This window comes from Aspergillus alliaceus (assembly GCF_009176365.1).
Source record: "Aspergillus alliaceus strain CBS 536.65 unplaced genomic scaffold BDW43scaffold_89, whole genome shotgun sequence".
Taxonomy (NCBI): Eukaryota; Fungi; Ascomycota; class Eurotiomycetes; order Eurotiales; family Aspergillaceae; genus Aspergillus; species Aspergillus alliaceus.
The window spans coordinates 469-15,590 of record NW_022474772.1 but is presented as its reverse complement, the minus strand read 5'-3'; the positions used below and the strand labels follow the sequence as shown (position 1 = coordinate 15,590).

At 43.1% G+C, this 15,122-nt stretch overlaps 3 protein-coding genes across 3 annotated transcripts; 2 read left to right on the top strand and 1 right to left on the bottom strand.

Annotated features, from left to right (window-relative positions):
- Positions 1-1,363: 1,363 nt before the first annotated feature.
- BDW43DRAFT_304675 (uncharacterized protein) lies at positions 1,364-2,773 on the bottom strand (the record flags this gene model as incomplete). Its single annotated transcript, XM_032045643.1, has 1 exon — positions 1,364-2,773. One exon carries the CDS (start codon positions 2,771-2,773, stop codon positions 1,364-1,366), a length of 1,410 nt encoding a protein of 469 aa, XP_031894187.1.
- Positions 2,774-8,852: 6,079 nt separating this feature from the next.
- BDW43DRAFT_247831 (DUF3632 domain-containing protein) lies at positions 8,853-10,087 on the top strand. Its single transcript, XM_032039762.1, has 3 exons — positions 8,853-9,400; positions 9,465-9,528; positions 9,647-10,087. The coding sequence occupies exons 1-3, from the start codon at positions 9,068-9,070 to the stop codon at positions 10,048-10,050; spliced, it is 801 nt and encodes a 266-aa protein (XP_031894186.1). The 5' UTR covers positions 8,853-9,067; the 3' UTR covers positions 10,051-10,087.
- A 2,403-nt stretch (positions 10,088-12,490) lies between these two features.
- BDW43DRAFT_316894 (uncharacterized protein) lies at positions 12,491-13,692 on the top strand (the record flags this gene model as incomplete). The annotated part of the gene is made up of 3 exons (XM_032048408.1): positions 12,491-13,361; positions 13,423-13,549; positions 13,608-13,692. 3 exons carry the CDS (start codon positions 12,491-12,493, stop codon positions 13,690-13,692), a joined length of 1,083 nt encoding a protein of 360 aa, XP_031894185.1.
- Between the last annotated feature and the right edge of the window lie 1,430 nt (positions 13,693-15,122).

The window sequence follows — 15,122 nt, the reverse complement described above, 5'->3', positions numbered from 1 at the left end:
AACAAGCTTAAGACCTCTAACTGGCATTCACAATGTAGACCGTATCTTCTATCCTCTGATCTATTCTTGATGCCCAGTTGACCCGAGTGGTGGGTATGAAACAGTTAGCTGTTGTAAACTGAGCTAATGTAATATTGCATTCCGCAATCTAATGAATTGTCTTTGAGGACGGGGCGTTCCAATCGGTGCACATGGTCGGTGAGAATTTAGACAAACTTCCGAAAGGGCATCAAGAATGGCTTCGGCAACGGCAAGCATGAGTGTATCAGCAAACGGTATGCCTGGCAATGGTCCATAACCACTGGCGAGCATCCTCAACGATGTCGAGTTTGAGTTGTCCGATTCGATTTCTGTGAAGAACAACGACGCGAGAAAACTGCAATGGGGCGTTCAACGTGAGGCTGTAGGTAATGCCCACGTTCACTGGACCCAGAGAGTGCTGGCCAAAATTTGGTTAGTTTACTACTAGGCACTTTTAGGATACCCACCGCTGTGTGGTATGCGAAGAATGTTTATTAAGAATGAGTTGAGCTTGGAAACTACTTTCTCTGGCGATCACTTGCCCATATCTAATGTATATCACGATATTTCCAGAGCAAGTACGATCAATAATTTGAAAAAAAATAAAAAATAGAAAATTATAAAAAAATAAAAAATAAAGACTGTGAAAACATCTTACGTTTATTTCCACAAAAGGTTTGGGGGTCGCCAGACCTCTGAATGCCGAACATGACCTCGTACATGAAAATGATAGTATAATGCCTTGTACAAATGAAGTGTAGAACTAGATAAGTATCAATGCAGTGATATTCCGACTCTTCACAATAAAGGATGGACATGATAGATAAATAGCGAACCAACAGAAGTACTCATTCTACAGGAACAAGAGAGTAAATATATGTAGATCGCTGGCCTCTTCTGGAGGATTCCATATCCTATGGATAATAAGAAGCATCTCTCCTGGAAGATTAGATCACTGCTGCTTCTAGTAATGATTATTGCGTCTTTAGTTACTATGGATCAAGGAAAATTCAAAGTACAGTGCATATTTGCTTACTCGAACAGACGTTCTGTGAGATTCTGAATACACGTAGAAAACTTTGCCCGAAAGTTCTTCCCGATGGTCTTCTACAGTAATGAAGTACATTTGTTACTCTTGTAGTTCATGAGAATTTAGGCTAGGAGAAGCTCGGAGGCTAGGCAATAATAATTTCTGATATTATCTGGAACTAGCAGGAGAGAATCGATAGAAAACCTGAGTACATTGGATGAAATGTATTATCTCCCCCACGTAAACATGCCACCGTATAGCAAACTGCGTCATACATTGGTCCCATCACTTTCGTATCTTCTATCATCCATATCACAAAGTACCCCAGCGTTCCGTAAGTAAATTATCAATGAATGACCATATTTGCCCGGAGTCATGTGTATTAAAGCTTGCAGAGATATAGTACGTATTGCGGTAACCCTGTAGATCATTGAGTCTCTGGTAAAAGCCATTCCCAATTTCATCCGCCGGGACGGTCAACATGAATGGGCTGTGGTCGGAATATCCCACGAACTCTGGTGCCTCGACAGGGACACCAGTGTTCCTCAATTGGAGCACGCTCTGAGTCATATTACCCTTGACCTCCTCTTCTGTCATATGATCCTCGCTTCCATACAAAATACTGAACAGATTTGGTGACCTTGTGCGATTGATAACATAGACTGCTGGCATGGGCGGCAGCTGGTACAGTGTATCGTTGGCACGATTCAAATACTGAACGCCTTGGGGGATACCGGGAATCCTGGCTAGGGCAGTGTAGTAGCAAGTATTGTTGAACTTTCCCAATAATCCCCGCTCTGTTTCATCCAGGTCTATTCCCTGCAACATATCTAGCCTAGGTTGGACGGCGATGATAAGTCTTTTTGCGCGAATTAATGTGTTCCCAGATGGTGTTTCAGCCAGGGCATATACCCACTGTCCCTCTTCATCGCGGTGTGTAGATATGACGGTGCTGCTTAGCAATACGTCCCCACCTAGCTCATTCCTCGCGGCGCCATATAGCTCGCTGTTGTTGTGGCTGACGGGCTGGAGGAAACCATTGAAGGATCCTTGAAGTACATCAAGACTGAAATATTTCATCATATAGAGAGTCAATTGCTGCAGTATATCACCCACGCCCTGATTAAAGCTTGCAATAATATCTACCGCTCCCTCTAGGCTATACTTCTTCACAAACTCACCAAAAGGAAGCAGCAAGTCGAGAGGCACTGGAGTAGGAAGGTTAAAGCCCGTGTTGAGAAAGGGATACTTGAGTAACTGAGTTGAGTACGCCGCCAGTGCCAAACCAGAATTGCTCTCCGCTGGGCTGACGATGGTACCGGTTCGCAAGTCAACGCGTATCTGTGTGACGTTTGAATTTTGAACAGAAACTTTCTCCAGAGCAATGCCAAAGTGGGCGAAGTAATCCCGTACCAAGGGGAGGTCCTCGTAGAATAGCACTCCATAATCAATGGCGGTCTTTTCTATCGGGTCGTTGTAGGTATTGACATGCCCTCCCAGATGATCTTCCTTTTCTACTAGTATGACGCTCTGGTTCATCTGTCGAAGTCGAATTGCGGCATATGTGCCGGCAGAGCCGCCACCGATAATGCAGACATCGCGTGTGATGAAGTCCTGGGGTTGGAATTGCGAAGGGTCAAGACGGGGAATCGTATGAAATATACCGATTGCGCTATCTAGCCATGACAGGGCGGCGATGGCGAAAGATAGCCTTTTTGCCATTGGTAATCTCATCGGGGCTCAATGTTACCCTGAAAAATGGGAGGTCCCCTATGACAGCCTCACCGGAGGGCAGAACACGCTTCTTTATTTATCACCTGCCAGCGGAGTCACAGCGATGGCTTATGTTTAGGAATGATTGAAAATATGTGTAAATGAGCTATACCAACTAAATCGTTCCGGTTCTTAACTCGGGCATGTTATTGCATACCAGTATAGTGGGGCAAACCCACCCCCTTACTCATGCTACTGGTGTCCCCTCGTACTGCTATGTAGGGTTGAGTTTTTTCTCCTTTCGGAATTTCTTGAACCTTTCTTGAACGTCCCTCTCCTCCTTATTAAATGAAAGAACGATGTCTCAACCAGTTTTGATGTTAGTGTTTTAGGAGGTATTAGTTTCCTTCTAATCTACTCATTTTCTAATGGGTTAGAATTAATTCACCCAAGGACCCGACGGTACATGTGTGAAACTGCTAATATATATATTGACAGTTGGTCGAGAAATTCATAAGATTGGAGCATGCAGATACATGGAAAAATCTGTTCATTGACAGGTAATATTAGTGGTGTACGCAGTCTACCTATCTAGAGCAAATTAAACTATGCTTTTTGGGTTCTCCTCAAGCCTTTGAGCAAAGCCCTCCTCGTATATACTCTAACATAGTTGTAATTACCCAACGCCACCGCTAAACACGGGCGTTTTTTTTCCGTACCGTGTTTGGTCAAAACATCGAGTGTCTCCCTGTGTTGCAACCGCCGTTGTTGCCTTATCCAAGTCCCTGTCCAGAGGATGTCATTATATACCAGATCTACCCCTGCACGTGGCCGTGATAAAGACCCTGACAGCCTGCCTGAAGCAATCTGACCGGCAGCAAATAATCCCCGTTCACGAGAGCTGCCGGAAACAACAGCAAAGTGAATCTCCGACCGAACGCGAGGAGAGCCTCCAATGCGACATAAAGATGTGTAAACTCACACCCGTCAAGCAAGCTAACAGGTAATCTCATTCGCACACTTCCACTGGTTGTCCAAAACATGTCACTATGTCTCTCGCCCACCTTGCTTCCATTCAACCCAGTGATGATGTCCCCAACCCAGCAGGCCTTAAGCAACGATATTCAGCAGAATATTGGCTCCGATCTCGACACCATTGAGAGTCCAATGGAAAATCGGGCCCTTTTACGGCCATGGAAACCTTGGATCCATCATTCCACCATTGGGCGAGGGGACCTGAATCCATCCAGCAATCTTCTAGTCCGACCCGGCGGGCTGCCTATGAGATCTATGTGCATACCATCCTTGCCACATCTTTACTTATTCGGATCGGACGACGGCTCGAACCCGCGAAGGCATGAGCTCGGATTGCGTGTGCGCGCTGGAAGACACTAGATCACTCCTCGCTGGAGGGGTGTTATCGCTGTCGATGGCTTTGGAAGGCCCTAGCAGGTATATCATCGAGGGCGTAACAAACATAGCTAGCACAGAAAGGATAGGGTCTGAATCCAGTGGCGGCAGGTGCCCCCAAACTCGCCGCTACTATCAGCTAAAAGGAGGACTTGTAGCCGTGGCTGTATCCCTCCCAAATAGGGATCTGGGACTCAGATAGGTGCCAAGACTGCCAGGCCCCCACAGGAAATAGCAGGCCATTTACTAGTAGAATACAGGCGATGGCCTCTATACAAGAATATAGGTACAAAAGGCGTGCCGCTATCAGAACAAGAATAAGTGGTTCCAGAGATATTTCCTTAAGGAACAGAGAGTAACTGAGCTACGAGTTTTTCTTGCAGAGAATACATATCGACTATTTTCTAGAGAAAGTAATAACGGAGATAGAGAGGCCTCTAAAGATAATTTTAGAGACTTATAACTAGTAAAAGAGTTAGAAAACAGGTGGAAAGGAAGGTAGAGAGAGTAACCTAAGTACATCTAAGTAACGCCCAACAGGCATCAAATACTGAGAAGGACATAGCCTAAAAGCTCTAGCACAGTTGGGCGGATTGGGCGACGAAAAGAACTAGAATAATCAATCAAGGGATACAGACAGCTAGTATGGCGCCTAGGAACCACCTTGAGACAGTGAACTACGGCCACTGCCTAGGAGCATATGTCTGTCATAGTCAAAGGCTCTATAAGTATAGACGTGAAACCTGATTAATAATAAATATACTAAATAGTAACTTTATAAATTAAATTGATACTTTTTCTTTCCTTCCCGAGATAGGGATATCTCTAAGTTGTGAGTAACTAGTGGCACAATATAGGAATAATCTAGATATTTGCGAGAAATCGATATATTCTGTAAATTGACGTTGGGTTGGACTATCCTCGCGCGGTGTCTCGAGATCACTTGCGTATGATTAAGCGGATAGGCGACTCGACCCCAATCTATATACAGTATAGTATTTGGGGTGCTTATACCGTTATCACCGCTTTATCACATAGCTCTAACCTGTTTATCTTCCCGCCTGATCCTGATCCTGTGGTAGATCTTCAAGCTACGTCTTGTCTATCTGCCTGTATATAGCCTGACCGGTAGCCTGCCTGCGTCTTAGCTCTGTTAGCCTTTTTGTTCAAGCCCGTACCTTCAAATACCGCAAGGAATTAGACTGGATAGCACAGGAGCCATATATATGGCAAACTTGGGCACCTCAATTCTTTTGTCATCCTGCTGCTGAGGAGAGGTGAACCCAGGACTGTATTCATTAGTATGCGGAGAATAATGAGTACTGATTAAGACTTAGTTATAACGTATCCGGTAAGCGAGCCGGTCAACCCGCGCGTTTTTCCGCACCTCCCAGAAATGAAACTATTCAACCATCAACCATACAGCCAAAGATGCCCAAAAGCTCTAAAGCTCAAGTGGAGCAGGAAGGGAAGATCTTATTAGCCATTTCGGCTTTAAAAGATCAGAAGATAAGCAGTATTCAGGAAGTCTCATGTCTTTTTAATGTTCCTTATTCTACGCTTCAAGAATGATTAAAGAGGCATACTTTTCATGCTGAAGCACATGCCAATGGCCATAAATTAACTCAAAATAAAGAGGATTCATTGGTACACTGGATTATATTATTAGATTAACGTGGAGCAGCCCCCTGGCCTGTATATGTATAAGAAATGGCCAATATTTTACTTGCTAAACGTGGTGATATCACTCCTACTACTGTTGGTGAAAAATGGATATATAATTTGATTCAATATAGAGATAAGCTGAAAACTTACTTCTTCCGCTATTATAACTATTAATATGCCAAGTGTGAGGATCCTGAACTTATACATGAGTGGTTTAATTGGGTTCAGATTACTATAATACAGTATAGCATTACATTAGACAATATCTATAACTTTAATAAGACTGGTTTTATAATGGGCCTGATATCTACTACTAAAGTAGTTACTAGAGTAGTAATATATAGAAGGCCTAAACTACTATAGCCAGGAAATCATGAATAGATTATTTCTATTAAGTATATTAACTCTACTGGTTAGGCTCTTGTTACGCCCGGGTATTCGGTCAAGAGCTCCTAAGTGTTAGCTGCCTTGCGTTGAGCGATAACTAACCTGACGATGAGACCTATGCGTCTCTGCAATGTGAACGACTGTGGTTCCGAATATGATCCTATCCAGGATCCTTGAAGAGTGATCTAATCCGAGGTCCGATGGGTGTAACAAGGTTCGGTGTGTAGCTCAAGTCCAAAAGGCCAGGCCTATTAAGTACGTATACTTAATAGTTAAGGAAGTGCAAATGAGTTGAATACTAACTTGATACCAAAGGTGTATCCTAAGTAACAATGTTGATTGATCACAAAGAACTATTCTAAGTACATGAATGAGTGTCCTTATATATTCCTATCCCTCATGTCGCTGCCATGATATATTATGTTGCCGGTATGTCATATCATGTTGCTGACATGTTCCGGTCGTAGCGCTGCCATGTTATAGCTTGTCGGTGACATGTTCTGGTCACGTGATCCGATAATTATGTGTACATGATAGTTGCTCACATAATTGGGTGTTTCTTGGTGCTTTTCCCTTTCTTGGTGCTAGTGTCTTGTTGTGTCACTGGTTCTGCCGCCTGATTCCGCGTCTGATAAGGGCACTAGACAAGGGTCTGTAACAGCTCTTTTATCTTATATTATCTTTAAAAACAAGGTCTATATTAAGGGCTAGTATAAGATAGATCTACTACCAGATTGGTATATAGAAACAAGTATAAATGGCTGGACTACTGATGAAATAGGCCTATATTAGTTACAGCAGTAGACTTGTTAGGCCCGCGGGTTGGGCCGGGTTTTTCAGGTTTTGCAACCCAGCCTGTTGGGTTTGGGCCGGGTCAAGATTGTATGCAAACCACCCACGGGTCAAAATATATATATGTGAACCATCCGCGGGGGCCCACAGCTGTAGATCCTTTTCTAGTAGAGTAATGATTTACATTCTTGATAGAATATAGTCTCTTGATACTGTAATTTATTTATATTACTGTAGGTAAATAATATATTTACTGTATTTTATATCTTGGCAACCCGCGGGTTAACCCGTTGACCCATAGGCTGGGATAGTCAATAACCCGGCCCGGTATGGACTTTTGTATACACAAACCCAGCCCATTACTTGGCGGGTTGGGCCGGGTTGGGCCGGGTTTCGTGGGCTGGGCCTAACAAGTCTAATAAAGAACTTAGGGATTATTTTCTAAAGAAGTATATTATAATATAGAAAATAAAGTATCTAGTTATTTCTATAGTGACTATAAATATTAAGGCATTCTTTTAATAGTAGTAATAATCTATCCCTGCCTTTAACCTGGTAAATATTTATAGTAGAAACAAGTTTACCATAAGAATAATAAAGGCCTCTATTAGTAGTAGCAGAAATTATGTCTTTATATCTAATCACAGATTCCTGTTTATAGGAATAAGAGATTCTGGAGAAGAAGTAATTAAAGATAATAGCCCGTGTCTTTAACTTATTATATATAAAACCCGGTGCCTGATTTAAACACCCTTATTGTGACGGCGCAGTCACTATACAGGCTGCCGAGTTATAGTGAATATCAGCAAGTAGTGCAGGATTCTTGTTTGTTCTGTTTGTATTCGAGATAGATGATATCTCACAGAGCTTCGCTTGTGGGATATTCTCTTCTTCAAGCAATTCTCTCGTATTAGAGCTACCCAATAGAATCAATCTATCTACATTGGCCTGAGCCGTTACACTTATACTCTGTCTGGAACTATGATCCGTGGTCTTTTTTCTTCTGGATATAAAGACAGTGGACTATACCTTCTCTTTACAGAGCCTTATAACTGTATTGGATTAACTGGACAGTCAGGCCTGAGAGTTTATTTATCAATAGAAGATAATAGTCCTAACATGTATAAGGGTATTGTTATGGAATTTTGAGTAGAAGATTAAAACCTTGGATTCAGGCAGTGACCTAAGGGCTACAGTGCTGAGTAATGGCAGCAAGTATCACAAGTCTTATATTGAGTTCAATCCCACAGTCTCAGACACCCAGAACAGACTGAAGCCATATTAATAAGCACTTATTATTTAGGAAAGGTCAAACTGCAGGGCAGGCCATAAGTACAGGGCTTTTAAAATATTAAAAAAAGCAAGCATAGATACAGTTGCCATTTTATATACAGAGGCTGCAGAGAGAGATTTTTTTACCTACATGATCCTTATATTCTTCCTCATGGTTGGAAAGAGTTGGGGGGGCAATTTACAACAGAGATAAAGGCTCCTCTGGGATAGTGATCTAATTATTTTCGCTTTGATCCTCAGGCTCTGATTGGTCAGAGAAAACGATCCCATAATCATCAAGAAAATCGTCCATTTTTTGCACTTTTCATAGGCCTTTAGGAAACACCTTTTATATGGTGATATCGTATATATGCATTTAAAAGGGATTTACTAGTGCGGTTTTATGATCACATGACTAGATTTACCTTCTTATTAAGGTATAGCGTCTCGTCCAAATAACAATTCCCTGAAATAAAACCCCTGGGCCTAGAGCTATGAAACTTAGAGGTATGAAACTCCCTGAACTCTATTATCACCTTATCAAAAATCTAGAACCTGCCCTGCCACCTCGTCTTGCACGATGTGGGTCACTTTGCCGCCGATTCATCTGCAATTATTCAAGTTCCCGTGAATCATGATCTTGGCAGTTGAACTCGTTTCTGGACCGATGACAGTGTACTAATATGCTACGTGTCATAGTCTATTTAAAACCGAACCCAAGCACCATACTTTGATCAACTTCTCTCGAAAAAACGGCGTCCACCTCTCAATACCGCAATGACAGCTCCTCGTTTGCACCTCGAGTCCTACGCGACCGACAACCCTCTAAAACCCGAACTAGAGCTTTTTATTATTCTAAAGGAGTACCTGCAGTCTTCCGACGTCAAATCCTCTGCTGCTGCTGCTGCTCAAAAGATTAATAGTCTGGTTCCTACGAGACGCGCCAGTTACTCTTATAGCGACGACGTGGAACTATTTTTATGGAGCACCTGGGGCATTTTTATACATGTAGCCAAGCAGATCCCGCATGACCACCCCTGGCAGGGTCGACTGGTAGAGCTCATCCGATCTCTCACTGTTCTAGTGCCGATAAAGGTGGAAATCTGGGAAGTAAGTGTACATTGTTGCAATCTTCGAGCTCTTTTGAGAGTGAAGCTAATACCACATATGGTAGAAAACCAGACAGGTTTGGACCGACCTTCCCATTTTCGGACCAAGCATGAGAGAGGCATGGATTTGTACGTCGTCCCTGACCCCCTGTCATCTGGGGAAAAAAAAGAACAAAAGAAAAACTGTTTATGACAACAAATTTTGAGTCCCTCAACACAGCTGACAGTTCCCACCTACATTGATTAGCTCCCACCTATGATAGCGATCGCAGTAATACCGATGAGGTAGATCAATGGATAAATCTTAATTCATTTGCGGCGCGCTTATTGAACCTTGATGCGGTCCTGTGGATCTCTTTTGCCGTCTGGGCACTACGTGATGCATTGGATGAGCCTGTAGATGGTCCAGAACTCGATTGCAACGTTAGAGTTGCCATCGAGTGGATCACACACAGTGGGCGATGCCTCTATCAATATCTACTTTCCCCAAGTCAGGATGTGCACGGCTGTGATGGATTATCCCTAGAAGTATGGCAGAGGTGGAAACGTCGATTTAAAGAGGTCAGTGAGGTATTGGGCACAGACAGCCGTCAGATGGCTGTTCAGACCACAATCATTATGGAAAATATTGAACGGAGTATGGAGAAGTGAGAAAATCAGGCATAATGGGTAGAATTATGAAATGGAAGGCTTTGAATATTGTGCTATGGGAACTATTGGATAAGTGGAGCAAAGCTCGTATTGTAACTGGTTTATCCTAATCTTGTAGTGACCATTTGAAGCCACCCACTCTATTGCTAGCCGGGAGCCCATGAATTGTTGTCTTAAATATACACGCTGCCTCCTTCCTGGTAGAACAGGCGGGTGTTTCGCGCCGCATCTCACAGCAGATTTGAACCTCATAGGTTTAAATGGGCTACTTTGGAGTATAGTGCAGGAAGATGAATAGGGTGTGAAGTCCCAGAGGAATGTTTTGATAATGACACTGTTAGAAACAAGGACCATAGCAACTTTCCTGGGTGAGAGATAATAAGGAGCTATTATGAGGAGTTACATAATCCTTTATTGGCGAAGAAGGCTTAGACAGATATTTCGAATGCAAGGCTAAAGACGGAATTCTAAACGGCTTGAGGATAATTAAAGAACCAGATCGTTGCGAGGAGCAGTGTTTGGTAGAACTGGGCCTATCACGTCCTTCTGTCCACCCCAGTAGACAGGCTCAAGGATCATAGCCTGACAAACTTTAACCATGCCTGGTTTCAGGGCACTAAATGGATGGAAATATAAATTACCGCTAAAAGATTGCGACTATTCAATACTGCATTTCCGCGGAGATAATTTAACTGAGCTCAAGCCACTGCTGCCTGCTTCGCGAGCTCTCATATTAACATATAAATATAAGCTTTAGTACGTAGTTTAGCAGTCAGATTTTTGATACTAAATTATCTAATTTATTTCGTTGATTATAGACATTTATAGTTATTATTAATTGAGAGGTTTACTAAACTTTATTGCCTGGCTAAAACGCACTACTGTGTAGAATTTTAGTTACTGGTTAGTGCAACCCTGAATACGCTGTGTGCCAAGAACCCTGGTTTCGGGTATAAAGTCATGTTAAAACAATCAAGCAATTTTATTCTCTCTTTCTTATATTTATCTTACCTTTCCTAACTAGGAAAGTATCCATACTTACTATTTATTATACCTATTACCATACTGATCCTATTCCTAACCTTTATTCCTTCTTTATTTTTCCTTATTTCTTTTTTATTTTATCTTTTTTATACTCTTTCTATATTCTTTTCCTTTTTTACCTCTTATTTCTTTCTCTCTTTCTTTGATTTATCTTCTCTAAGATATATCTAATATATCTTAGTACTAGCATCTATTTCCCTAAGCTATTCCTATTTAGGCCTAGCCTAGTGGTTCTTCAAACACATACAAAAGTTCGTTATAGGAAGAAATAATCACGTGGAAGATTTACCAGGTCAGATTATAGCACTATACCCTTTTAGTATAACGAAACCTCTCTATAACGATTAAAAGTGCGTGTCTGAATTAGCTCGTTATAAAGAGGTTTTACTGTATATGTGGACCACCCGCGGGGGACCATAGTAGTATATTATTTCCTAATAAGGTAATAATTTACAATATTAATAAAATACAGTATATAAATACAGTAATATATTTGTATTTTATATTTAGATTTTAGTAGGTAAGTAATATACTTACTGTATTTTATCTCTTGACAACCCGCGGGCTAACCGTTGATCCGTGGGCCACCCAGGGAAGTAACCCGGCCCAGGCCGGGTTATTGCATTAGACAACCCAGCCCATTTCTTGGCGGGTTGGGCTGGGTTGGGCCAGGTTTCGTGGGCTGGGCCTAACAAATCTAGTACAGTCCCGAGCGCGAAGCGATCTGCAACCACTTTGGGCCCAGACTTCATAAGACGCCTTCACTACAGTTGCCAGTCCTATACTATCTGATTGCACCAATGTTTTATCCCCCGATATGGCATCCCAAACGAAGTGCCGTGTGAAAGTTAGACAGCAGATATCCACCCACAGGATATCTAGGCCCTTCCAGGAAGATTCCAACTGGCTAGATTAAACATTCGCGATGATGCCATCGCCATTGTCTACAGATATACGGGTGCCTGCACTTGTTTCACTACGCCGGGAGGTACTGAGTGGATAGCCAGATATCGTCATTTTGATGATTTGAGGGGATTCTGGAAGACCAATCTGGCTCAGTTGTGGATTAAATGGCATGATGGATACCGTCAGAAGTCTAGAACAAATGTATCTTGGTGCATCGTTGGCATCAGGCCATCAGTAATCTTGGTATGTTCTAAGGAAATAGGTACACACGATGAGACTATTCAGATGGAGTGTTTCATGACTGATCGAGATGCACCAGAGAGTTACCCTAGTGAATAGCATCAAAAGGTTACGTAAAGCGAATAGACAGCTATAATATAAATACACCCATATCCCCGTGTTGATACCCCATTAAAAGCAATAAACGCACGCTCTTGTTTCTCGCAATCCAATTCCCAATCCTTAATTGCCAGTGATACTATACGTAACGATGCGGGCAGCCGTTGCTATTATAGCTTTGCAGACTGCCTTCCAAGCAGCACTTGGAGCACCTCAGTATGCTGGCAAGTCTGAAGAACACATAGCTGTGTTGGATGACGCATTACACGGTCGTCAATATCCGAGAGCCTACACGAACAGCCAACTCACTGTTGACGAGCCCTCTGAGATCTTTTATGAGGGCAAGGATGGCACCGCTCAGGCACCGCCAGCTCCATTGAATCAAAATGCGGTGGAGTATGTCAACATACCAGACGATGCTACCAAAAATGATGGAGGCTCCTCTCAGTCACCCAACCAGAATGGCGTATCCAAACCTGATGGGCTAGTTGGAATTGCAAATGGAGGCGGCTCATCAGGAGTAGGAGCAGCTGTAGGAACAGGACTGGGAATAGGAGCGGGAGTAGGACTTGGAACCCTGGGTAAGGTAGGCTCAGGAATCGTGTCAGGCACTGGATCAGGGCTGGGATCGGGGATCGGATCGGGAGGCGGAGCACCTAACACTGGAAACACTGGAAACACTGGTGTGAATTCCGCAAACACCGCAGGCCTTGCGGGAGCTGGAACCGCTGCTACTAAGCCCACGATATTTGAGGGCGATGTGAGTGAGGTTCCTCCGCCCAAGGAACCCGAGACGCAACTCATCAACTTGGATGAGGAAGCCCCCGGTAGCTCCGGCGAAGGTACTCCCAAGGCTGAAGGTGAAGTATCACCTGTAGAAGGTGAGATTAGCCAGGAAAGCTCTCAAGCCCTTGACAGGTGTTTTAGTGGGTCATCTGCGAAGCGCAGCCCTCCCACTTGGGCTAAAGAGGCATTCCGTGAGGCTAGAGATTATGCTAAGTCAGGAAAGACCGCTCCTGGATGTAAGTTCTGCACTGGTTCAACTTTTGGATAGGGGTACTGATATTTTGGGGGTCGGGGAAGCCAACTACCCACATGAATACAAGAACTTTGAGAAGACCTTCAGGAAAGGAGGAAGGTTAATGGAGTACCCTATTGACCCAAAAAACCAAGGCTACAGCGGTGGAAATCCAGGGAAGTCTCGTCTTATGTGAGTTTCTTTTCCACTAACGAAGTGCTCATCTATTGCTGATACTGATATTCCACAGCATTCGTGAAGGTGCCAAAGGTAATTGGGAATTTGAGGGGGTAGTCGAGCATCAAGATGATGGCACATTCAAGAAGGTTTGCTAAAAGCAGGCACCATGTTCAAGCCCACCAACCAACGGGACAACACCACCATCTATAATTAAGTGATGGCTTATTACTGTCTTTACCTAGGTTTCTTGCCTTTATTTGGATTTTTATTTTCCCTTGCTAGTCATGTGGAAGGGAGAAAGTGTGGCCTTCGCCATAAGAGGTTTTCTGTTGTATTATGCAATTCTCTTTGTTTACCAGGAGGTCGCCTGAGGAACCCTGAGTGATTGGACGTCCATCTCCTATTAGGTAGAAAGCTTCATTAGTATGGTAAATACACTTATTTAGATAGCTTCATATGAATCAGCTCTTCGTCTAATCATCCTGGCGCCGTTGATCGGCTGTAATTTAGGCAGACTGTTGGGATGGGATTCGGGATCCCGGAAGGGTGGGTTTAAGTCCCGTTCCATAGTCCCAATGGGAATTGCATTCTGATTCCCACCCCGTGCCAAGTCTTTCGGGAAGGGATTCGGGGTGCCATATTCCCATTCGCGATATTCCCATTCCCTCTTACCTTAAAAATCATATCCCGTTTCCCGTCCCATTTCCCACACGTGAATTTCCCTTGGGAATTATTAATGCCGGGACCAACCACCCACCGCCTTCGCCGGATGGGTGGTTGGCAGCGTAGAGGAATTTGCACTGTAGAGGAATAACAATGAAGCAATTTGCATTTCAACTCCTAGAACCTGTGAAATCCATTAGAGACTAATATGCCAGGTGTTTGTGCCCTGAAACGAAGGAACTGAGTGAAAGGGTTACTACCGCCCGCGAGCTGCCTGCAAAATGACGCTGTAATCACACTGCCAAAACCTGCCCCAGCCTTCGCTCTGATTGGCTGTGCTCTCATGCCAAGACGTTTCTTCATTGGTTGTCATATTTCACGGTAACGTGATCTTCTTCGCTATGGTTTGCTGTTTTGCCTAGGGTTTCTCATTTGGCATCTAGGCGTCCATTGCACTTTTTCAATGTACAAGGATATTCTGCTGCTTCTATATCTATGTCCTGGTCTAGCATTTTCAATGCAAACTGATTTTAGAGCCTAAACTCTTTCATGTCGTTTATTTGTTGATTTATCCTTGTACATATGAACTGTCTGCTCCCCTCTCCCCACCCTTTGTAACCATGAGGAAGAATACAAGGATCACCTAGGTGAAAAAGTCTCTCTCTGTTAGAGTAGAGATTACTATATAGCTAGATCTGAACTAACAATAACTATAGCTAATATATTAAAAAACTAGATATCTAAAACTATAATATAGCTACAGTTCTAGAGATCAAGACTAATCAAAAACTAAATAATTTAATAAGTATATGGATAAAGCTATATATACTAGCAGACTAGAAAAAAGTTAAAGTATTAATTAATAGTAGAGCTAGGCTGACCGTTGGGACAGGATAATCCCAGGGATTTCGGGATAGGATGG